This window comes from Eutrigla gurnardus, assembly GCF_963514095.1.
Source record: "Eutrigla gurnardus genome assembly, chromosome: 4".
Taxonomy (NCBI): Eukaryota; Metazoa; Chordata; class Actinopteri; order Perciformes; family Triglidae; genus Eutrigla; species Eutrigla gurnardus.
In genome coordinates this window covers 28,650,612-28,675,767 of record NC_139918.1, presented here as the reverse complement: position 1 = coordinate 28,675,767, position 25,156 = coordinate 28,650,612, and the positions used below count along the sequence as shown (strand labels likewise).

General features: G+C 41.4%; 3 protein-coding genes across 5 annotated transcripts; 1 reads left to right on the top strand and 2 right to left on the bottom strand.

The window, feature by feature from the left end:
• Positions 1 to 10,604: 10,604 nt before the first annotated feature.
• pigr (polymeric immunoglobulin receptor) lies at positions 10,605 to 15,090 on the bottom strand. Of its 2 annotated transcripts, none has more exons than XM_084007088.1 (8): positions 14,961 to 15,090; positions 14,050 to 14,391; positions 13,465 to 13,546; positions 13,087 to 13,313; positions 12,053 to 12,143; positions 11,280 to 11,368; positions 11,113 to 11,162; positions 10,605 to 11,018 (listed from the first exon to the last, which is right to left on the bottom strand). In XM_084007088.1, the coding sequence occupies exons 1-8, from the start codon at positions 15,007 to 15,009 to the stop codon at positions 10,935 to 10,937; spliced, it is 1,014 nt and encodes a 337-aa protein (XP_083863214.1). In that variant the 5' UTR covers positions 15,010 to 15,090; the 3' UTR covers positions 10,605 to 10,934. The 2 variants fall into 2 exon arrangements, with proteins under 2 accessions (XP_083863214.1, XP_083863215.1); XM_084007089.1 differs by having other exon boundaries at positions 10,605 to 11,015.
• Positions 15,091 to 17,802: 2,712 nt separating this feature from the next.
• dad1 (defender against cell death 1) lies at positions 17,803 to 19,626 on the bottom strand. Of its 2 annotated transcripts, none has more exons than XM_084008609.1 (3): positions 19,316 to 19,626; positions 18,142 to 18,287; positions 17,803 to 18,038 (listed from the first exon to the last, which is right to left on the bottom strand). In XM_084008609.1, the coding sequence occupies exons 1-2, from the start codon at positions 19,524 to 19,526 to the stop codon at positions 18,157 to 18,159; spliced, it is 342 nt and encodes a 113-aa protein (XP_083864735.1). In that variant the 5' UTR covers positions 19,527 to 19,626; the 3' UTR covers positions 17,803 to 18,038; positions 18,142 to 18,156. The 2 variants fall into 2 exon arrangements, with proteins under 2 accessions (XP_083864735.1, XP_083864734.1); XM_084008608.1 differs by having other exon boundaries at positions 18,124 to 18,287; positions 19,316 to 19,625.
• A 344-nt stretch (positions 19,627 to 19,970) lies between these two features.
• abhd4 (abhydrolase domain containing 4, N-acyl phospholipase B) lies at positions 19,971 to 24,876 on the top strand. The gene is made up of 8 exons (XM_084008607.1): positions 19,971 to 20,133; positions 21,339 to 21,424; positions 21,588 to 21,692; positions 21,811 to 22,099; positions 22,686 to 22,885; positions 22,987 to 23,098; positions 23,832 to 24,018; positions 24,360 to 24,876. The coding sequence occupies exons 1-8, from the start codon at positions 20,084 to 20,086 to the stop codon at positions 24,447 to 24,449; spliced, it is 1,119 nt and encodes a 372-aa protein (XP_083864733.1). The 5' UTR covers positions 19,971 to 20,083; the 3' UTR covers positions 24,450 to 24,876.
• Positions 24,877 to 25,156: the final 280 nt, after the last annotated feature.

Below are 25,156 nucleotides of genomic sequence, written 5' to 3'. Positions count from 1 at the left end.
TGGAAGACAACAACTCCCACAATGCACAGCACAGCAGGACACTTCCACTGATCTGCCCCCCGCCAGTTTGCACACACACATCACAGTCTCAAAGTCATCAACAAGAGAGAACACAGAAAACATGATGGAACTTTTAGCTACTGAAAAGTCGAGTCTGCGCCGATTGAATTGGTGTAAATTCACCGCTGGACCGCCGGCCTGGTCCCCTTGCCTGGACCGCCGGTTCCGCTCACACCCCATATCTGAAGTGAGGTCCCACCACTGGTCTGTAACAGGTCTGTAGCATCACCACCACTCCCATCTCTGTGGAAAATGAGGAAATTATGCACAACCAATCAAAAATACTATTTTCTAATGATACAAAGCAAGTATTGTACATTTCAATTCAATTTTTTTGAAAAATGTCCGATAAACTGTTAAAAATAATAATATAATAAATAATAATAAGTACATAAATAATCAGACTTCTAATCTATTTTAGAAAGTAGATACATTTTTTTTTTAATCTGCAGGTGTGTCTGCGTCCGCAGGGGGCGGGGCTTCACGTCCTGAGAGGTGACACTCCGGAAATGACACAGTATAAATAAACCACAGGCGCTCACGAACCAGTTAGTACTTTAGTTAGTACTAACAATGCTGCACCTTGGCAGTTTTTATTTAAAATAAATATGTTGCATCTTCCTTAATTACGCAAAGTGACGCACCGTGTGTTCGTGAGCTGCGTCCGCTGTGGGTAAGCTAGGTCTAGCATGCTAATGTGTGCTATTTAAGACGTTTATTGGGCTCGAGGACCGCATGGGGGACAAAAAGACGCCGGGTGGACCGGAGAACGAAGACCATGGGGGACCAAGGGAGACCGAGTGGACCAGAGAACCAGGACAGTGGCGGACTTCACGGTTCCGGTGAGTAAAACAACGCACCGCTAAACTCCGTAGCGATTACGTCAGCAACCGCGTCGTCCCGCGTGCGCGGTACGCGGTGTCTTTAGAAGCTGCACGCGCCGTCTCACCTTTTGATTTAACAAATGTTATGTGATTTATTATTTCAGTATTTCAGGTACATTTTCACGTTGTCTGTTTAGGTGTTTTTCTTTTTTCCTTATTCTGTTTATTCTAAAAAATCGTCCATAGACGATTTTATTGTGTATTTACTGATATTGGTCTCTTTTCTGTTTAATCCTATTTTATTAATAATAATTGTTGTCCCTCTGATGGTTTCTACATAATGAGCGTTTTTTGCTGAAGTGTATACATTGACATTTAATGCAGTCTATTTTGTCTTTAAGTTAACTCAATAATTGAACTGACCTACTTTATTCTTTTACTTCTCGAATATTTTTTATTCAAGCATGATATGTATCAACATAAAAATACACGTGATTAGATCTTCATTTTTGAACCAGGCAATGTTAGGGGGAATATAATAATAATTTAATAAGATGGAAGATTAATAAAATATCCTTGCCTAATGCCTGATACCCGTTCACTGACCCTACGCTGCCGTCATTTACTACTTTATTCCTGTGAAGACCAAAGTGATCATTTTAGGCCACAGATGTGAGATGATTAGTGCGAGGTGACTAAACCTGATGGAAATACGGAAGCTTGTGCCTTATTTCGACTTCTTTGCAATGACGAGACTGCAGGATATGAAACGTTGCTGCGTGTTGGTTAATTTCATGTAGTCGTCAGACCTTCCTAGAATAATTTCTAGGAGTTCTGTTTCTAGCTGGATTTGAATTATTTTAGATAATAATTTGAAAATGTGACTTCGCCCAATGACGGCTGGGATTGGCTCCAGCCCCCCCGCGACCCTGAATACAGTATAAGCAGTAGACGATGGATGGATGGATGGAATTTGAAAATGTTAGTCCAGTAGTGCTTCTTCTGCAGGAAGGCATCTGTCACGTGGAACTGTAACCGCTCCTAAGAGTAATGAAGAAGACGGTGCAAAAGAAATAAAATTGGATTAATTGGTGCCTTGCATTATTAGAACTAGGCATGGTGTGATATGATAATTGTGATTCACGATATTATCCAGATAATCATCAAAATGTGATTAAAACTCTTAAAATTTCACTAAAACACTTAACATTTTGTTCAGAAACAAATATATTTATTAGGTTTATTTTATTTTACACAAAAAGTTTACCTTTTACTTGAGTATGATATTGTTTCGGTCTCTGCTTTCAGCAGCTCATTGTGTTGGTTTTACAGCCTTTAACTTTCCCGTTTTTTAGTTTCCAGCAGCTGTATTCAGCTCTGAATGTACAGTACCTCCACTTCATGGTAGTAGATAGTACATTTAGCAGATAAAGAGCCTGGTATTTCCCTCAGGTACATTACAGAGCTTAAAGGAGATGATATCTGGATGGTCCAGAAAAATGAATTCTACGCCTGATACATGTCTGCTGGTTGTGTAAGTGATCACAACAACTTGGAAAAACTGGGAGTATAATCTATTGATGCAGGGATTACATATCGGTGCTAGCAGCCCTCAGGCGAAGCGGCCCAGTGGTGTATTGCCAATTATTTCAGTGATATGAATTCCAACTTAATGCATATTTAAACGTCATGCAGAGCAGTGTTTTATAATTCACTTATGTAATCATACAAAGTGTTTCTAAGTGTGCTGCACTGTAGCTCGGAGATGAGAGAGTTGTCCCAGAAAACCTTTTGGGGCGAGCTGGGAGCTGTAATCATGATCAAATGACTCGGTTCTATCCTTAACTCTAACATAAAGCTCATGGGCACCATCAGCCTCTAAATGACCAAACTCACCTTATTATCAACACGGGTCAAAATGTAGTTGTTGGACCAATAAATTGTGCAGCGACACAGCCAATAGTTCTGCAGAAGCATGAAATTGATATCGATTCCGTTGTGTGCCTCTATTTTCTTCAGCATCTTCTCTCTATCAAGGGGTTGCAGACGTTGGGCATACAGTATAGACGAGGGGAATTACCCCCACAAGACTCCACTTATCTTTTCTTTGATTAGACAATTACACTTTATGGTAAAAATATACATGTGAAGCTAAATGATAAATAACCTAATTTTATGTATGAACATTAGGGGTGAGTATTGGCAAGAACCTCACGATACGATACATATCACGATACTTTGGTCACGATACGTATGACGATATCACGATATTGTGATATAAATAAAGATGAAAACACAAGTACCTGTATATGTACATCAGAAGATATTGATCAGAGGACAAATTGAGTCAAAACTATTTAATTCAAAACAGCCTCTCCATTTTATTAATTCCCATGAATTTCACTGGAATACATTTACATTTAGGTCATTTAGACGCTTTTGACCAAAGAGACTTACAATTGTATTGAAATAAATAAATATTGAAAATAAAATAAAAGGGATAAAGTACTGCATTCACAACGCGTCTAAACATGAATCTTTTTTTTTTTTTTTAATTGATCTTTGGAGTTGAAAAATCGATATTGTATTGGGCGGCAAAGTATCACAATATATTGCCGTATTGATATTTTTACCCACCCCTAATGAACATGTAAGGTATTTTGTTAAATAAAAAATAATAATATATGTGAATAATTGTTATATTGTAATAATTTCAGCCGCAATGCAGTGTTTTAGGGGTTTGACACTACTCTGTAGATGCAGCCTTCCTCAGCTGTGCGTTTCCTCTCTGGAGCAGAAAAGGGTTTTCTATATGCGAATCCGAGTTATCAGGCATTCATATTTGATAGGATTCTGAAAGGCAACTTTATCAGTGAGCGCACTTTTAGGACTTACAGCAGACTTGTCAAAAGGTGACAGAAATAATGGTAATCTCTCAATATTTTAAAAACTCAATAAGTGTTTCACACATAATGGATTTTGTAACTCGAGGACACTGCACCGTCAAGCAAATTGATATTAACTTTGCCCGAATTGCTGAATTTTGGTATTCTTCTATCTCTGATTGTGGAAGATGGTTTTGTAGATGTTTTAAAGTTTCACTTTTGAAAGTAGTTGTTTTCCTCAGAGAGCATTGCGAGAGGCGGCAGCTCATTTGGGAAGATAAAGAGCTCTGTTTTTACTTATTTGTATGCCTGAAAAATGGGTCCAGAAATGATTTGCTGATGTATAAAGAAAGAAGTGCCCAATTCTGGAATATAGATGGTGAAAAGTTCAGTCTTTTATCTTAGTTTTTTTTTGGGGGGGGGGCATCACTGCATATGGCATCACTGCCATATGCACAATAGGCTTTTTGCTTAGCTGATGCTCAGTGCCCTTTTGTTATTGCTGTGCTTTTCCTGCGGATGATGAGAATACAATGCTTCTTGACCCACTTGGACCACTTTGCAGCAATTCTGCTTCACGCTGGCAATGACATTTTAAAATCACAATCCTCATTGTTGAAGGAGCTGAACCCTGGCGCAGCCCCATCAGGAAATGGTCAAAACAGTCTTTTCTTTTCTTTTTCTCTGGCATTTTCTATTACTGTTTCAATAGGAAGCAGCTATTCTGCCACATCAAAGTAACCCAGCTTAACCTAAAAAAATGTCACATTAAAATGCACTCAGAACATTTGCTAAAGAATATGGCAAAAATTGTTCATCTTTGTAGTCGGATGCCTGTGACGACTCTGAATGAAGAATACACAAAGCTGCTATTCTATTCAGTCTTTTCAAATGTTCTTTCAATAATTCAGTGGTTCAATTACTTAAGTGATGCCAGGCGTAAACCTGAAATGATTGATTTGGATTTTTATCCTCATTGTGTCATGGGAAAATAAAATGGCCAGGCTTGCGAGATGCCATCATTTAGAAAAAGAAATTTAGCATAAACTACATATAATACTCGGTAAATAATCCATCCTTTTTATTCCAAGCTTTAGAGACAAAGGCAGCCAACTTGTAAGCATTAAAATCATCAGTCATGTCAATGCAGCAAGACATCTGGATTTTAAACAGGTTTTTTGCTTAATATTGATATGCTAAATTCAATATAATATGGACAATGCAAGAGAAAATGTGATCAATTCTCAACCTCACCTGATTCACATAATTCAAATAACCTGTTGTCCTGCTGGATGTTTTTAAATCTGATGTTTTACAGCGACTCCTGACTCCTCATTCCATTTAACCAGAGCAGCAACTAGTAGCAAAAGGCCTTTCATATCTCAAATCAAACAGACATTAAAAAGTGTATTTTATAAATTCCGGATGCAGCATTTCAAATGAAATGGCATTCTTATGGCATGATCTGTGCTAGAAAGAAAGTCCTATTGGTATCTTAGTAGAAGATCATAGATCACCCATCATCCATTGCCATTGCCATTCATTAGTGCATTTTATATTCTGTTAGCAAGTGCAGAGCACATTGTGGTGTCCCTCAGGGATCAATCGTAGGCCCTCTTAGACTCCTAATCTCTCAACAACCCATTGATAAAACTAGATGCACCCTAGAATCCACAACTTTTCCCCCTCAACAACAACCATTTAGGAATGAAGAGAGCTAGTGGAAAGCAGGAAAAAACACTTTAGAAAACAAATCAATTAAAGTAATCATGCAGCATTAAAACTAGTCAACACCTAATAAGCCATAAGACTAGGCATAACCTTCAGCAACTTCAACCACCCTTTAATGAGTTTGCACTCCAACAGGTTTCGTTTCATCATTCTTTTGTAGCATATTGATGATGAACATTGTCATTTATCTTCTCCTGAATACGGCTGCAAAGTGCAGGCAGTATATTGTGTTTTTTATAAAGCAGCTCATCTAAGTCTCAAGGTGCCGTCTCCACTTAAATTAAACCGCACCGGATGATAAATACTTTCTTTACTGAATGAAAGGCAATATGCTGTGTTCCTGAAGCTAGAACACATTAAGTAAACCAAACCATAATACAGGTTTGTCCTCGCAAGCAGCATCCACGTTCAGAATTCACTCATTTATCCTCTTTGTCAGTTCCAATCCCACGTGTTTGAAGTGAGCACCAGTTTGAGTTTGACCAGAGTACAGGAAGTATTTCTACGGTCTGGTTTGGAGAGTGAAGAGGACCGGTCTGTGCCCTTCATTTCCAGCCTCGTCGTGCTCTCTCGGCCGGTGAGAGGCACTTTGTTCACTCACTGTGGATCTTATGTGGGAGAGGGATGTAGCAACTAGGTACCATTTTTGCTTTGGGTTTCTTTATCTACCGTTACTATAGAAACACTGGGGGGAAATCTGGCTCCTCTCTCAGTTTATGGTCGACCCGTGATTACGGAACAAAGACGCAATGCCAAATTATGAACTCATGCTTTACAACGTGCAAACTAGTATGCTATAAAGCAGTATATTCTCTTCAGGTAGCTTCATGACTATTACGTTATTTTTCATCCCAGTAAATACTCCCCGTCCACTTGGATCTGGGAGAACAAAACTGTGCAGCATTTAATGAGGACTAGACATGCTCGTGCAGAGCTCGGCCTTCATACCAATTGTTGCCGGGCACAGAAGAGGCATTCCTGCTTCATGCCGGCCCTCCGTGTTTACCTACTGATGGTTTATTATCTGCAGCAGAGTGCAAAATGTATTGATCGTCGGTGCCCTCAAATGGCAAGACTCAAGGGAACCGCAACATAAATGTAATTCCTAATGCATGAGCTTGAATTGAAATGTTTTCATATTGAATGGAGGAAAATGCATGAATATTGAGGTGTTTAAATGCTGCATTTGTCTGTGTGGTGACGAATAGAAGCCTCCGGCTACAGAATGTTCGATGTTGTTTGGTCAGGAGAAAAAGATTTTGTGTATACACACACACACACACACACGCACACAGACACACACACAGCAATATATAACCGAACATATTTCAAACACGGTTGACCTCCATCTAGTGGCGGAACTGATTTAGATTAATGACTGAGTCTCTGTATCATCGACGAAGTGGTGAAACTCAACTAGACTAAAGTAGGCAGAGTAGAATAATAAACATAAATGAACATAGCAGAATAGCAGGGAGACCTTTAACTCCGTGGGCATCTGCCCCAGTCAGGCCCTTCCTTTTCCTTCCGGGAGAGAGAGCAGGCAGCAAGCACAAGTCCACGGTCCCGGGAAACAGCAAGATCCGGGCCCTGAGCCACCTTCACTTTGAGCCTTTCCAAGCCGACGCCGTGGAGGAAATGCGCTCGGCAAAGGTCAGCCAGCAACAGATGCCACCTTGACCGTCCGTCTCTCCCCCACCGTGCTTAATACCACGGCGAATAGTTTGGATGTTGTTCTGAAACTGTGGTGGGCCTACCCAGACTTGAGGTGATTCATGGGGAAACGTGACGTGTTTGAGTTTATGTTAATGTCATCGTGTCGATGCTGAAACGATATATGGTGCAGCTCTCTGAGAGTTGATGGAAGGTGTGAAAGAGAATTTATATCCGTTGGTTTTGGCTAATGGAGGCGGGAACCAGAGGGCAGGAACCTAAATTGCTAAGTGCAGGAGTTTTGTTCTGTCGGATGTTAATGGATTCTACATTCCCTTATGGCTGTTTCTTGTACAGTTCAGAGAGATTTTTATTTTTTTTTTATCCTCCAGCACCAATAATGTTGCCTGCTGAATTTCACTTTCCTTGTTAACGAGTTTCTCAGTTTAAGCTCGATGCATGAAAACCTGCAAATTAATAAAAGACTCAATAAAAGATTTATAAAACCTCATCGGGGATCCGTCAACCTGTGACTTAAAGGTGCTATTGACAACATTGATAACATCCAGCTTCTAGATTCCATTGCATTGACGCCGCCACAACACGGCTGTTGCTTGAAGCGCACGCACCCTCAATGGGTTGCCAGTGTTCGTGTTAGCTGAAAGCTAGCTTTAATGATATCTTACCGGTCAAGAAGAAGAGTATCCACCTCGACGTGGCTTTTCAGTCCTTCACGCTCCTTCAGCTGACTCCAACGATCAAACGCTGAACCGATGTTCACTCTGGTCTCGCTCCTCCTTTTGCCACTTAGCACTTGGGACTGGTACCGAAATGCCGCCCGCTTACCGTCAAACTTTCCTTTTTTCCACACTAACTGGCAACCCCAAAGACTCTTGACCCCCGACTACGCCGAGATACCACGTTATACCAACGTCGTTATTCTGTTGGCTCACAAGCCACACGTCACTCATCTACACAGAGGTAAACAAAACATTATTAACGGGCCGACAACATTTTTTAAAAATTATTCATTTTTCAAGAGAAGTGATACTTTTGATTCTGCACCTTTTTCTAAAAGGATGCAGATGTAGTGGATGTAGTATTTTTTTAAATTATTCCTGACCTTTAACTAGCTTTCTCAGACTCATCGCAGCAGTCCTGGGTTCGAATCCGACCGGCGGCCCTTTCTGCAATGTCATCCCCATCTCTCCCCCCCCCTTTCACTCTCCATCTCTCAATAAAAGGCAAAAACTGCCCCATCTCATTAGCTTGTTGAATTTACAATTCTAACACGTCGTTTTTCAGCACCAGAACAGACGGTTCAAGCATGAAATGCAGAGCTGTTTTCTACCAGACTTAATTTGTGAACCCCTCCGTCTGGTTTCTGTCTTCATTTGCTCACTTCTTTTCTCAAAATAAGTGAGTCTCATGACAATTTTCACATTGTCTGAATCTGCTTTCGCAAGTTTTCCGTCTGCCTAAGTGTTTTAATTGGACGTTTCATTGTCTTGTTATGCAATAAACACGGCAGTCTAGTTCTGCTGGAGCAGCAAAACTAAAAACTGTGTCCCATGAGGTTTCTGTGCAGACGCGATTTACCTTCTTGCGGTTGTTATCCATTCACAATGGACTTTTCCTTTTTTTTTTCTTCTTCTTCTTCCTGTGCAACAGTTGCCTCCAAATTGTTTTGCATTTCTTGGTCCTGACAGCAATTCCCATAACGGAGCCCGTTGTTATCTTTATTCGGTGTTAATGACCAGCGTCATCATTAGACCTGTTTTTTTGAGCAGCGTGATGCGTTACAGGCCTCCGACGATATGAAGTATCGTAGCCAAAATAACGATTCACGATATCATCCCGATAATCATAAAATAGGCTTAAAGCTCTTAAAATGGCATTTAAGCAATCTGGGAATCCTGTTGGCTCACATTTTGTCAATAAATAAGTAGTTTTATTGCATCGCAGGTGGAAGACATTTTTTTTTCCGTAAAGTTCGTAAAAGAAGTAAAAAAGTCGTAACATCGGTTCTTTCTCATAATTATTATTTTTTTTTAAACAGGCTCTACTTTTCACTTTTCTACCACGATGGTGAGCTACACAGTATATTCAATCCATAGTTCTATTTTAAATATAGTGAGATCATCAGCAATATGAAAAAATGCGTCAAGTCATTTTCTCTGCTTCTTTAATTACGTATTTTTTAGTAATAAATATACATTGTAAGCTAATTTGTTGTAATTTAAGTTCCCCTTGTGAGCAGTAATGATGTGTCTAGGGCTTTTATTTTGAAAAGTAAGAATGAATACGCTGTCATTGTCAATACATTTTTTTCCCAAAATTAATAAATCAATGCACAATATTTTGTGACCATCTGTGTCATGCACTCATGACAATATTAACCATTTATTAGTGGGCACAATCAATTTATCATACCTCTTCGATCCACAATAAAATCCTATATCGTCCTATCCCTAATGCATTATGTTCTTCATGTGGAAAAACTTTAAATTCCTTTTAATATTAGTTTGATTCCAGCCCTTCCAGATTCTCTACCAATCAAGCAGAAATGCCTTAAAAATATCTTTCTTTTTAAAAAATCACACCACCAAAGAGGAGGCAAAACAATGAGGTCGTTGTCATGGGAGTCAGGAACCTCTCCAAGGTCCTGGCCTCGTGTTTACCTCGCTGCGTAACGCATGACAAGTGCAAAGGAGCCTCTCAAAATACCGCACCCCCAAAATAATTTAATATCTCATGTATTGAATTGACAAAAATGGAGCACATTTTTTCAAGGAAAGCACATTTCACACTCCACTCTTTCCTCCAACCCCGACAACACTCTAGAAGTAACCGAGTACAAATATTCTATATAATACTACTATTCCTCATAGTTTCAAAACAGGCTTGTTTTAAAGCATTTTGATTATTCTTTTCCTTTTCAATATGAAGCGAGATACCGGCATTCCAAAAAAGAAATGTCCTTTTATAGGGATACTTTTTACTCTATACTCCTCTGGGAAGCCGAGCAAAACCTGAGTAATGGACATAAACGTGTTTAGTAAACTACTATTTATACCACATTAAATTACGTTTATGCCACTCGCTGCAGAGCTACCGCCAAGGTGTTTAGGGAAGAGACATACATCCGCGGTACAGGCTTTACAGCATAAAACTGATGAATAACAGTCGATGCATCCGTTATTACAGTCGCTCACAGCCAGCAGGAAGCCAAAACAATGTCCTGCAAAGCAGCCCAGATGCGTGTTCATTATGTTGAGGGAGAATAACTCTGGACATTTGTTTGTCTGGACAGTACCTCCGAGTTAAGTCCAAGGTTGTAGTGCACGCCTGAAATGACTAATTTCTTTCCACGACATCGCATGAAAAATGATCTTGGACCTGTTAAATAAAGCATTATCCCACATAAATAAAAAATATAGTGAAGAAATAATCATTCAAATGTTTTTTTTATTTTTATTTACGAAAATAAAATAATAATTGCATTTTAAATTTACTGGAATGAACCAAAGAAGACCATGTGTAAAAAATTTTTAAGCATGAAAAAATGAACAACAAAACATGACAAATACTTATTTGAAACCTCATGATTACATTCTGGTAAACTCGCCTAGCGAGACGAGTATACTCTTGTATACTCTTGTAAGATCTCCAGCCTGAACCTGATGCAAATGGGAAGCAGTTTGTAAAAAACAAAAGATAACGGTAGGAAATCACGTAGCAAACAAACAACAAAAATACATTCCGACAGTGATCGCTGAGCTCAGTAGACGTGTTCTTCCTGGGAATCCCTGTTGAGGAAAACGATGGCGTTTTGCAGGTCTTCTACATCCTCCGAGTAATCCTGCTGGGAGAAAAATGAGCACGATAATAATCGCTATAACACATCCTTAATAATAGTGTGTCATAGAATATTGTGAAATGTTTTGATGTTGGCTTACATTGTGCCTCGCTTTTATCCCGTTTACTTGTCTGGTCACAGGATCCTGCCCTGGAAAATGCATATTGAGGACATTAAAATATATATTTAATGCACGTAGACCTATAGGGGGAGGATGGTGACGTGATTCTGTGCAGAATTAAAGAGACAAAGGAGAAGTTGCCTTACTGCGACGTTTCCAAATCCTCCTCGCCAGCATGGCCAAGCCCACGACGAGCATGACGGACGCACACACCATCAAAGACTCCAGGATGTGACTGAAACACACACACACACCCACACACACACACTCTGCTCAGGTCTAGTCTGCATCTGTCAGCACACAGCAACCAGCCATGGGAGGATATGAAAATGTCTTGTCACGGTTATGGGATGGGACCGTGTAGGGTTTTTATAGTGGATTATTGCAATTAAAATAAAAAAACACAATAAAATATTGTCACAAGTCACTTGATTGGCTGCTTAGTTCGCTGTCATGTGAGAAAAGTGGAAAGTAGAGCGAGGACACCAAAATAACATTTTGCAAAAATGCACAAAATGATCCCGATAATTATCAAAATATTCTTACAACTTAAAAACCAACAAACAAAACATTGCATTTTCTTTTAATAAAACAAATATTTTGTATTGCATCACAGATGCACACATCTTTTTTGTGAAAAACAATTAAATAATCAAACAAAGTCTCCCTGCATGAATACAGGATAAATAGATTTTTTTTAAATGGCAACATTGTGTTTTTTATTACATTATATTATTTTTTCAAGCTGTCGATATTTGCAATCATCTCGATAATGAAAACATAGAAATGTTTTTTTAAAAATCCCGATCCCGTTTTAAAATCTTGCATCGTCCCGTTCTAATAGTAACAATACGGCCAAGATGATGACAGATTTCTCCTAAAGAGCGAGCGTGAGCAATGATGTCACTCTTTTGCGTACCTGCGACTGCTCCAGGACTCCCTGATTGGTCTGGGCGCCGGCGGCGACGCTGCAGACTGACTCGCCGTGGGCGCCAACGTCGACGACGCCACTGCCGAAGATAAAAAAAAGTGTTATAGCTGAATAAATAGTGTCGTGCTAATTTAAGCAAAAGAGTGTTTCTGTAGCAGCAGAGTTCGTGACATCAATATTCGTTGATAAGTGACTCGTGATAATCAATACTTGTAGGGCCGGAGACCCAGACGGCCCCCTGCCATCTGTCATAAACACATTTTGATCTCCGAAGCTGCTCTCGGCTACTTCTCATTTCAGCAGCTGCAGACTGAGCTGAGGGGGAAATGCCACGCAGGAGCAGAGTTGTTCCTCTTTCCATACCTAATAATGGTTTAAATAGATTTTAAATAACATTCGTGAGTTTCATTTGGCGAGTCGGATCACCACCTGAAACTCCCCATAGAGGCTCTGCAGATTTATAATATGTGTTTCACTTTGTGAAAATGCAGCTTGGGAGATTTGCTCTGACTTTGCAAGGCTTGCAGCTTAGGAGGATTTTTAAAGTGTCAAATGTAACGTGAAAGTGTTGGCTAATTATCAGATAATCAACACTCCCTTTGAGTGCAGGGATGACACGTTTTTTGCAGGGATAGTTGGTATTTAAATAAATATATATTGTGAGCTGATTTGTTTCTAATTTAAGTTCCCCTGGTGCTACTGTATATATCTGGGGCTTTTATTGTGAAAGGTAAAAATGAACTACTGTTACTTTGGAGGCAACAACTGTATTTTCCCAAATTAATAAATAAACACAAAGTACTATGTGACCGTCTGTGTTGTGATGCTCACATTTAATTATAATATTTTCATAAATTTGTCTCCTCTCATCTGTCTGTCGGTTTTCCTTCAGCCGCAATGCATGCTGGTACATAGTGCTCGGTTAGTGACCATCGCTTGTACACTACTTTTAAGATTCGGACCACATTGCAAACTCATTGAATGCAAGACATGAATGGATGGTTTTTAAGGGTTCCACCTACCGGTCGTGGGCCGGGGTGAGACCTGCACGTGGACCGGCACCTGCTGCTCTCCTGTAGAGCACCAGAACCAGCCGGCGTCGCTCAGCCGCAGCCTCTTTAAGGTTACCGTGAAAGTCCTAATTCTGTCATCGCTGATGGCCACTGAAGTGCCGTCGTACGTCCCTTCAGGGCCCGTCACCAGACAGGAGCTCCAGTCTCCGCTCCGACACCACTTCTTATCACTTTCTCTGTTGGCAAGGAGGGGGGATTGAAGATTCTAACCAAATAACTTTCTCTGGGGTTTGCCGATGCTTTTTCGAAGTGTTGTTTATAAAAGTGACTTCAAAGACAAAACCCTGACATGACAGGTGTAAAGTGATGAATGGGGCAATGAAGTACCTGTATCTTTCACTGTAGCTGCATTCGACTGAGACGCTACTCCCTTCTTCCCCACTCAGTCGGCTGTTCGCCACTGACATGCCTGCAGGACGGGAAAGAAACAGAAATGGAACATAATATTCATAACTGTGTGTTTATATAATCCCCTGAAACTAAGAGTCCGCCGTGTTGCACCACCATATTTCTACGGGAGCCCAGAAGGGACAGACCAAACACTGGCTATACCCGAAGTATGGTTTGAGCCGAAATATGAAGATCTCTGGCGTCGACGTTAGGAAGAGAGATCGCCAATAGCCGGCCAATGCCGAGGCGATATTTGTCTCGTTTTCCCACTAAGAGCTTCTTATTAGAAGTGTGGTTATCAATAACTTCCAGAAACGTCACCTGCACAAACTCTCGCAATCATACACACAGCGAGCAAAGCGCCGCTCCATAATTATCTCAGGCCTAAAAGTAACCTCCTTCACTCACCTGTATAAACGTGGTGGTCTGTCGGGGGACCAATCAATCAATCAATCAATCAATCAATCTGTAGGCTGGAGCGTTAGTTAGTGTTGGAAAGGGATGAGTTAAACATTCTCTCACCGTGAATGACCTTTATGTACGTGTAAGCGACGGCATCGGCGCTCCAGCCGCCGCCGATCTCCACGCCGCACATGTACCACCCGGAGTCGTCCTCCTTCAGGTCCCTCATGGTCACCGTGAAGACCTGCTGGACCGGGTCGTCCAGGATGCTCACTTTCTCCTCGCCCGGATCGGCCGATCGGGGTCCCGTCCGAGCCAAGCTGGTGCAGAACTCCCTCATCTTCCCCCGGCACCAGTACTTCACGTAGGCGGCGTACTGGGGCTCGTAATGACACGGGACTATGAGGGACTGACCCTCCATGACGGCGAGCTCCCCCTCCGTCTTCACGCTGCAGAGGAAGGCTGGCGGGAGACGATTTTAATTTAAACTCTCAGTCAAAACAGACTCTGTGGACGTTGCTAATCTGTGATTGAGGAACCGGTGGAAAGCGGCCTTGAGCAATACTTGCACCACATTTATGGTTTCGGTTTCCTTTGTGACAAAACGCTATTCCTGCTCTAGACTTCCTTCTACTTTCCAAAATTGGATTATCCTCCCATCATGGAGATTTCATGGGGGACAGATGTACCGGCGCTTTTTGAGACTTGACAAAATAAACATCAAACACACTCTTGCCCAGGGGCGAAGAGCACAGAAGCCTGCTACATAAAAGCCTCTGACTCCCACAGAAAATAACATTACCAGCCTTTCTAGTCCGTCTCCAACAAATGATTTATACAGAAGATTAATAAAATAGCAAAGAGAACTGAAGCTTAAGAAGTTGCTGAAAGCACACAGTTAAAGTGAGTGGGCTGAGTCGTTAATCCTCCTTGAGGACCTTTTTTTTTATCTCGTCAATTATCTGTATACAAAAAACAGCTACAAAGTGTGTATTTTACATCTTCATTAAGCGTATGATCTCAGTTGTTACCTGGGAGCCACGGCAACAGGCTGAGGACGAGTAGGAAAGCCGGCAGCATGTTTTTACCATCCGTATTGTTTTGAGGTTTTTACCGAGTGAACTCGCCCCTCTTGTCTCAACACAGACTCCCAAGTTCCGCTGTGTCATTATCTACTCAGTCATGTGACCACAAGTTGGATCCAGATGTTCCAGATGTTAACCCTGTAGGTGCCACTTTAGATTTTAATAGTGAGGAATACTTTCGGCAAACACTGTGGCACCGGTCTTCTGTAAAGTCGGATCTCTTCCATGACCTCAAATGTGACCTAAAATATTTTTTCACAAAATCTGTGCAAAATAATTCAAATAGATTTCTAGAATTTGCCCATTTGCTAACATATTTGGGATTTATTTATTTGCACTCTCAGACTAAACCTGGATATAACCTCCCAAATCCCACAATAAACAAAACTTTAAGGGAAATAGTTCAACATTTTGGTAAATTAGGATTATTAGTGAGAATGGTACCACTCTGCATAGAGAAGAGCTATAAAAAAAATAAAAAAATCTGAATGTGGAACGACGATTTTTAGGCCCGTGAGTTTTAAAAACGTCCTAAACCCCTTTTATAATTTCAGTCACGGTGCTCGCCATCTTTTTTTAATAACCTATTCTCCGAAGCCACCGGACGCTGAGTGCCTTCCTTCGGCGCTTGCAGAGGATTCTCTTGGCAGCCTACAATGAATTTATTCGATTTTGAAGCCTGAAAACTTTGGATTTGGTCCAGCCTTCATTTGTCGGATTAAGCTCCTACACAGAGCCACCGTCAGCCTCTGAATTAACAAACAATTATTGCAAGCCTCTCAATTTGCTCTGTGAAGGGTGTTAACTGTGTCCCTGAAGTCCCTTTTCTTTTTTTTTGCTTTGGCTCATAAGCCTTTTATGGTCATTTCCTGGGAACATGGAGGCAGAATTGACATTGAGTGTGCAAGGTCACGGCAACTTCCCAATATCCCGATATTTCTTTCAGCCTTGCTCGAGAATGGTTTACGTGTTTCTCTCCATTAAGAGAGGCTTGACATATATTTTGTATAAATATGTTTTGAATAATAACTTAAGAGAGCATGTGATCCTGATCTATTAAACATCATGTATTGATAAGAAACATCACATAGGTATCAAGCTAAATGGTGTCATGATGCCTCCTAATGTTTGTTTCAGCAGCATAGTCGAAGGACGATCCAAGTCAGCGGTATTAACTGTTTACTTTCTGGAAATTTGATGGATGAAAAAAAAAGTCGGGGTTTGATTTAAAAAAAACTTAGTAATTGGGGTGATATGTATTGTTCAATATGTGCACACTATAATAAAAGATGTGATTTAAAAAAAAAAGGCATTTTCCATTTCAGCTTGACTTATTTAGTATTTTTTTCAGTGCTTTTTGCTACTTTTACTTGAGTTAAGGGTGTAAATTCATCTTCCACCACTGATGGTAACGTTACTTAACCGATGTGCAGAATAAGACATTTAATGAACGGTTTAATAAACCTTAAATGTTTTAGGACTTCTTTGTAGAAATAAAGTGTCCCCAACTTCTTTAGGCACGAATGTTATCCGTTTAACATGTCAGGTAGGGAGACTACCTCTTATTTAATTGCAAGGCACACTCGTACCCCCAAAGGCCAAACTGGCTCAAACGTAGCCTCAGGTCAGTGCAGTCTGAATCCTGATGTAATATGACTGCAGTATATCATCTACTTTATTGTTTCATGTAATGTACTGATATATTCATAGAAATAACTTATTTTCAAGCGAGGAATATGAATACCGTATGTCTTTATCATTTATGTTCAACCTGTAATGTAAAAATGTTTATTTTGACATTTAGAGAACACCATGCATTCAAAAGACTTGGATGCTTAAAGGAAAACACCACCGCATTTCCATACTGAACTATGTTCTGCTCTGATGTGAGACGAGGTGATACATACCTCCCTCTCCTCTGCGTGCACTCAATGGCTCTTGCGCGCACTCCGCGCAGCGCTAATTTGCTAGCATGTAGCTTGTCCCAGTATATTCCTTAGGATCCAAAGGGGGGTGAAGTTAGAAGCGACCAAGCACTTCCACGTTGTCCCTATTTAAATACGGTTACGTGAGTAGTTACACGACCCAAGTTTGGTTACACAAAATGAAACATGCCAATTTTTCTAAGCGGATAACAAGGATAACTATATAGTATGGCGGAATAACAACTGGAAGCACTTCGACGTCGGCGCAGTAATATCATCACTCAAAACATGACGGGACTATATACCTTCTGCTTGTTTTCACAACCCTGTACGATGCACGTTATAACCATGATGTTTGATTGTTCACAAACTATCTTACTACAACCTGATGCTTCCTCAACTGTGCACAAACTACTACAGGTAGTGCAGGCGACGGCGTGCAGGTCACGTAGGTTCTATTGACGGAAGTAAGAGGGGGAGCGGAGTGATGATATTACTGCGCCAACGTCGAAGTGCTTCCAGTTGTTATTCCGCCATACTATATAGTTATCGTTGTTATCCGCTTAGAAAAATTAGCATGTTTCATTTTGTGTAACCAAACTTGGGTCGTGTAACTACTCACGTAACCGTATTTAAATAGGGACAACGTGGAAGTGCTTGGTCGCTTCTAACTTCACCCCCCTTTGGATCCTAAGGACAAGCTACATGCTAGCAAATTAGCGCTGCGCGGAGTGCGCGCAAGAGCCATTTAGTGCACGCACAGAGGAGAGGGAGGTATGTATCACCTCGTCTAACATCAGAGCAGAACATAGTTCAGTATGGAAATGCGGTGGTGTTTTCCTTTAAATGATTTGAAACAAGTCTTTTGTGAAAAAAAAAATGCATTTTAATTATTTTCAAGGTCACCATTTGAGTTTATTTCTTCTAAGTGCAAAAAGGAATGCTTAACAAATTTTTTACATTTAAAAAAAATCATGATCTGTAAGAAATTTGTACTGCATCACGTGTGACAAGATGCAACTGTTGATGGTTGAATGTGGCACAGAAGTATGATGATGTAGCATTTTGAAGCGAAGTTTCGATAACTTCTCATTGTGATCTGTGAAAGAGGAGAGGTGGGTTAGTGACATCCAGGTAGTTATTTAGAAGCATTTGTTATGCATTTATTATTTATAAATATTAACCTTTCTGAGAGCGAAGACACCGTGAGTCACATTTCAACCAATGAAGTTCATCACAACCAGGTGCAGGACAGTTTGGGCGAATAGAAAGTCGGCGAAGGCTCTCTCCGGGGAGATGGACAGGAAGTCTCCTTTGTTCTGTGGGTTGATCTGGATACGAAGACACACTGAGGGGGGAAAAAAGGATAAGGCAGAGGGGTTAGTATCATTACGCTTTAAGCCTCTACATAACACTTGTCGCTATGACAACATCAACGTGAGGCCTAAACTAAACTGAATATCGTTGCGATTTAATTGACGCTTTTCATTACCTTCTGACATTTTAAAGCCAAACGAACAATTGAGTCGATTCATCGTGCGGTTCAATGTTATGAACATTATAAAGTATCAACCCAATTGCTAAATCTCACTGGGATTTATAGACAAGTCATCTAGTTATGTCAACATGAGCTCAGAGTAGCAGGGCTGTCACGAAGTTTGATTCTGCACACCAAACTAAAACTGATGCACTCGAATGCAACAGAGTAATAAGTCCTGCCTTCATTTGATGTTATTTATACTGTTTATGGTCATTTGAGGCAGCAGTTTTGCGATTAGGCATGGGACGATTATCAAAACTTAACGCGATTATCCTGGCCAAAATAATTCACTATAATAATATAATCTACATGTAAAATAATGGATGAATACATTGTCTTTCTGATCTTAATTCCTTTTAAAACAAAATGTATTTATTTTTAAATCAGCCTATTTTTCCCCTTTTCTACTATGATGGCAATCTGGACAGCTTTTTCCAATTCACACATGCGACGATATTCACGATTATCGCGATGATAATAAAAAAGAAAACCCTGATCAACTTTATTTATTGTCCCAGATAATGTTTTTTTTTTTATATTTAAATGTATGATTCTGATTATGTGATCTGGTTAAAACACCTTATTGTAACACAATTCAGTAAAACACCTCTGTACAGACGTATTAACACCAACAAACTAATGTTCTAACCTTCGTGGACGTTTATTGTGATGTTTTTGTATGAAGGCTAGTGACATTTAGCTAGGAGTTAGCATTGTAAGCTAACGCCTGTCTGCTCGCGCACACGCACGTTAAACAAACGGGCCAGAAGTCCAGCGACGCTCCGAAACCGACGCAAGAGCACGAAAAATATTAAACTAAAGCTGTAATCTGTTACCTCCGAGGATGAAGGCGCCCACACACGAGATGAAGCCCGACAGAAAGCTGTTGAAGGGGAAGGTTCCGACCAGCAGGCAGTAGACGAACTGCAGCGCTCCCGTCAACAAGATGTACAGCAAATACGCGTCCACCACCTTCAGCTTGTTGGACGTCGTGGTGGTGTACTCCTCCAGAAACCGCGAGATCACCGAGATCACCGAGTTCGACATGTTTGCCCGTCTATCTGTAACAAATAGGGCTGTAAAGGAAAAAGAGTCCTGCACAGGTCTCTATCGCTTCCTCAACCGAATGAGTGACGTGTCCTCACTAACCGGAAGCGCCCTCGGTGTCACAGAGAATGTGTTCCGTGCGCGATTCCCGGTTGGAAACTGCAAAACGGAAGGGAAAAAGAGAGGATAGTTGGCGCCGCCCACGGAAGAACAAAGGTGTTTGTAAAATGACGAGATGTTTCACTCTGTTAGTATTTCAAGTGCGTCAACTACATTGTATACGACCCATAAACGTATTAATTATTAATACAGCTAATCACAGAAACGTCACATTAACCGTACTATAACAGCTGCCTTCCATTTGGTTATTTGCGGTAATTAAAAAAATTAAAAAACATTTTTTGTACCGCCGACTCATCCTGTCGGTGGATTATTTCTGTGCTCTTTGACTTTGGGAATGGCGTTGTGTTATCAAAGCAAGAACACGGAGGGAACGCGTCGTCCTCCGCCCTCGTTATTTAATTCATCTGAATGTGGTCACCGGACTATGTCCACACATGGACCCTGCTGCGACCACAGACCCGATTCAGAACGACATTGAGACCGAGTAAGTCCAACACGCATCTAGTTCACATGCTTGCTCAACTTTTAGAAGTAAATTGGTTTTTTTTTCTGACGACACTTGTTTGGGTTCAAGTACAATACCTACCTGAAGTGCTGTGTCATTGTAACGTTACTACAGTGTGTTTTTACATATTAATTAAACATGTTCTGATATTTATGTGCTGTGTTACATCCATGTAGCATGACACTAAGGTGGCTCGTGTGCTATACTTGTGTAACACAACTGCTGTTGGTAAACTTTAAGAGGAAAACAATTAAAATCAGTGAACCTTGATTAACTCACTGGCTCTCCGGGATTTTATTTAAGGGATATACGGGTAATTATTAATAACAAAGACCTCACAGGAGTGGGCAGTGGTTTGTCAAACAGGTCTTTTTAAAATGTTAATTCAATGGACTGAAGAGCGGATGTGAGTGAAGCTCCTAGGTGAGCCGGTCACGTGACTCAGCACATTTCAATTGGTATGTTGATTGCAGAACAGGTAGAAAATCCTGGTGGCGCACCTGCTGGAGTTGATGGGAGAAATGGGAGACTGGACATGTGTTTCTATCCTGGAAAAAAGAAAGATTGATTTGTAAATGTGCTGCATGCAGTTAACTGCCTGGCATTTAAATGGGGTCAGAGGTTATCATGGTAAATGATGACCACTACACCACTGCTAGTAGGGTCAAGGGTTTTATTGCACATGGAGATTTTAAAAAAGCAAAACAAGTTGCGATAAGATGATTGTGAATATTGTCGCATGACTGACTTGGGAAAAAAAAGAATTTCTAGCTCGCTCTCACGGAAGAGAAGTTAATTTATTTATATTATATTATCTATCTATCTATCCTTTATTTATGCAGGGAGACCTTATGGTTTGTGATCATCTCATCTTACTTGATTGATTTTCAATAAAAAATGTAAAGTGATTCCCGTATGTTTTAGTGCCAGAGTTTTAAGCACTTTTTTTTTTTATCATTATTGGTGATAATTATTTTTATTTTTGGCTGAGGTGATCGTGATTCATATCAACAGCATGATGGTTGTGAAACCAGACACTTTGCTCTTTGCAAAAAGCCGATAACGCTGACTTTAACCATTAACCGACTTCACTGGAGTCACTCGTGTTGTACGTTCAGCGTGCGTCGGGTAACTCCTGCAGCTACCTTCTCTTCAGTCTCTGCTGTTTGTTTCTCTCCCGTTAGGTCAAACCCGGTCTGGAGCTGGTGGCCTTCCTGGCGTCCAACCTCCATGTCCGTTTTAAAGACTGCAGAGTCCCGGATTCTTGCTTGTAAGAATGTTTTTGATGTTTGTTGGCGGATTATTTAACCGCTAGGAACTAATATAAATTAAGCTTATCACCAGCTAACTGTTAATGAAATATCTTTGAGCTTCTGTGAGTGTAATATGACACTGTGATGATTAATAGCTACATCTCCTCCACGTCTGCTCAGGTATTCAGAATGACCTATGGGCCCGCTTTGTGACCCTGCCCAACCAGGATCGACTATGGACCCTGACTGTCACCAAGAAGGCGGCGCGCAAGCCTGCAGAACAAGGTAACACCTTCCCCTTATGTTTGTTTGTTTATCGGGAGGCAGCGGCTGGAATTCCACACCGCCGGTATTTAGATTGTAATGACATAACTCACCTTGTCTTCTTCCCATCACCGCCTAGCCCCGAAGACTCCCCTTGTGATGGTCCACGGATTCGGAGGAGGGGTAGGCCTGTGGATCAGGAACGTGGACACGCTGAGTCGGTCACGGCCAGTTTACGCCTTTGACCTCCTGGGCTTTGGCAGGAGCTCCAGGCCTCCCTTCCCGTCGGACGCCGCCAAGGCGGAGGAGCAGTTTGTCGACTCCATTGAGCAGTGGAGGCAGTCTGTCGGCCTGGAGAACATGATCCTCCTGGGACACAGTCTAGGGGGGTACCTGGCTACCTCCTACGCCATCCAGTACCCCTCGAGGTAATAATGCTGATGGAATACCATGTTATAATAAATGAGATCCCGAGAGGCAGCTGCAGAACAGAGTAATTGCAGCTGCCAGCGAGTATTAAGGACTTCAGTGAGTCATGTTTAATGGACTGACATTAGCGAAGGCAGAGATTGTATTTGAATGGGGAACATTGAATATGTCATGTTGAATATTAAGCTGGCTCATTTCTAAAATTCTGAAAACTGAATTTCAGCCAGAAAGTTTTTTACTTAAATGAACCTCAGGAATTCATCAAATGATGCTTCAGTATTTCTACCTGACATTATCCTTATTAAAGCATGTATCAAAGCAATGTTGCAGCTGGGTGCTCGACCAAAGACAGAAATGAAAATTCAATTAAAGGTCCTGCACTCTGTAGCTCGCTTACATACACTTTATTATTCATATGGACAGTATCTCCTCTACAGTCAGTATGTAGAATAAGATGATTCTTGACTTCGCTGCCTCCTAGTGGTAGCATCCAAAAAGACAGCGATTAACGCCACCGTATTTTGTGCATAAACTGATGACAAATTCATCCCCTTTAATGGGAAATTATAACTTATTCTCTTGCAGAGTTTCTCATCTTATTCTGGTGGACCCCTGGGGTTTCCCCGAGCGACCCCAAACACAGACCGAGACCCAGACCCAAGAGGGTCATGGTCAGGAGACAGAGGTGGTGAAGAGGCCGCCCCTTCCACGCTGGGTCAAAGCTATTGCAGCGGTGGTTTCCCTCTTCAACCCACTGGCCATCATCAGAGCAGCAGGGCCGTGGGGTAAGATGTGTGTGTGTGTGTGTGTGTGTGTATAATATGTATTTATATATACGTATTTGTTATACACTCTGAACTCGTCTCACAGCGTGTCTCTGGTTCAGGTCCAGGCTTGGTGAACAGATTCCGTCCTGATTTCAAAAGGAAATTCGAAGATCTGTTTGAGGATGACACTATGACGCAGTACATCTACCACTGTAATGCCCAAAACCCGAGGTAAGAACACGCACTCATCCCTTCAAGAGAACCTCCTTGTGCTCCTTCTCTGGTGCACACTAGTACGTCAGGTTCCTACTAGAACATGTTTATACGATTTAATGCTGCTTCTCTCTTCCTCTCCCTGAGCTCTCTTGAGCTCCTGCCCCTCCCTCCCAAAAAGCCCAGTCTGCTCTGATTGATCAGCTGGCCCACTCTGTGTTGTGATTGGTCAACCGCTTTGTGTGTTTGTCAGAAATGTCCCGCCCCCTCACCATAACCAGATACCAGGAGTTTTATTGCTGATTAGTGATGATAAAAATGAATGTCAGCCTTTTGTTCTTCAGCTCCTCGTCTTTTAGACGTCCATACAAACAACATGGAGACTCCACGCTCAGCTCCTCTCTGACTAGCTGTGTTTGAGTGCGGGACAAACTAGTGGCTGGGCAGATATTATGCAAATTGTTACTTGGTGATGTCACCGCTTTACGGAAGAATTTGGATTCCGGCTTTGCATGCAGTTTCTGTGGGGGAGCGTTACTCCCTTTGTTCTGGAATTTAGGCTTTGGCACTCTGGAGACCTTTTACATACAAAACACTATGAATACAGGAGATAGCACAAAAAAAAACATATAAAAAATGGTAAAGCAGAACATTTCATCTATTTAAAATAAATAAATAAATTAAAAAATAATAAAAAAAAATTAAAAAACTGACAAATCTTGCTAACACCTTTTTCCTCTGCTCCTCCCAGTGGTGAGGTGGGTTTCCGGGCCATGGCGGAGTCTCTGGGCTGGGCCAAGAGACCCATGCTGCACCGCGTTCACCAGCTGCCCCCCTCCATGCCCCTCACCATGCTGTACGGGGCTCGATCCTGGGTGGACAGCTCGTCTGGGGACAGAGTTGTCCAGATTAGGAACCAGGCCCACACCAGAGTCCTGGTGAGTAGAGTCATGAGCGTGTTATTATCCACTTAGGAGTCTTAAAATGTGCAGTTCAGCTTCAGATGGGTTTAGTTTCAGATCAAAGCATGTCTTTGTTTTATGCTGTTGACGACCGTCGTCGCTACGTCCCCATTTTTGCGAATACGCTCTCCTTGAGGGAATAACTTCACAGCGCGACCTTGCAAAACATGTTTTCGGCAAAAACTGTATCGATGAAGTGGTGACATTTTGGACTTGCATGCATGGAAACCTGCATCCTATCTGGTGGGCGGAGGCGTGGCCTCCCGTGGCGGTGCATCATTGCTGACTGTTGTCTTTGTGTCTGTTCCACTGTGCAGCGGATAGACGACGCCTCGCACCACGTGTACGCTGATCAACCAGCGGAGTTCAACAGAGTGGTGGAAAACATCTGTGACTCTGTTAACTGACGGCCAGCACGTATGTGTGTGTGTGTGTTTGAATGTATGTTTGTTTGTGATGATGTTGACCGACTCAACTCTGACCTTTCCATGTGGAGCGTGCTGGATGGTTTTGCGTTGGGGCACATCAAGGCGCCATCTTATTCTGAATCCTGTTCTCATAGCAACAGGTTATTGATATTATTTTAGTAAATAACTTATTTATAACGTGATTGAAGGTGTTTGTTAATGTGGTCGTACAGAGTAATAATACAGGTTTATGGGTTTATCGGAGCAGCCGCGTGGCTACTGGTTCACACTGACGGCGCTGCGTCTGATATTTTGTCTTTAATCGCTGATTTCTCTTATATATTTTCCACCATATCAACCAGCTGTTTGTATTTTATACCTTGAAAACAATAAAAGCTCAATTTGACAAACTGCTGCTGTAGAAATCCATATGTGATGCACTTTGTGGCCCAACCAGTAGAGGGCAGTAACGAGTATCATTCCCATATGAAATCTGTTTTTGTTGGTGTCAAATTTAATATTAACTGTATTACAATGTCACACATAGACACAGTTTGAAATTCTCTGCATTTAACGCTTCCTAAGCATTTGAGGAGCCGTGTGCTGCTTGTGAAACGCCCCGGGAGTTTTACTGCCTTGCTCAAGGACACGTTGACACGCAGACAGGAGGAGAGTTATGGTGAGACTTTCATAGACTACGAGAGATA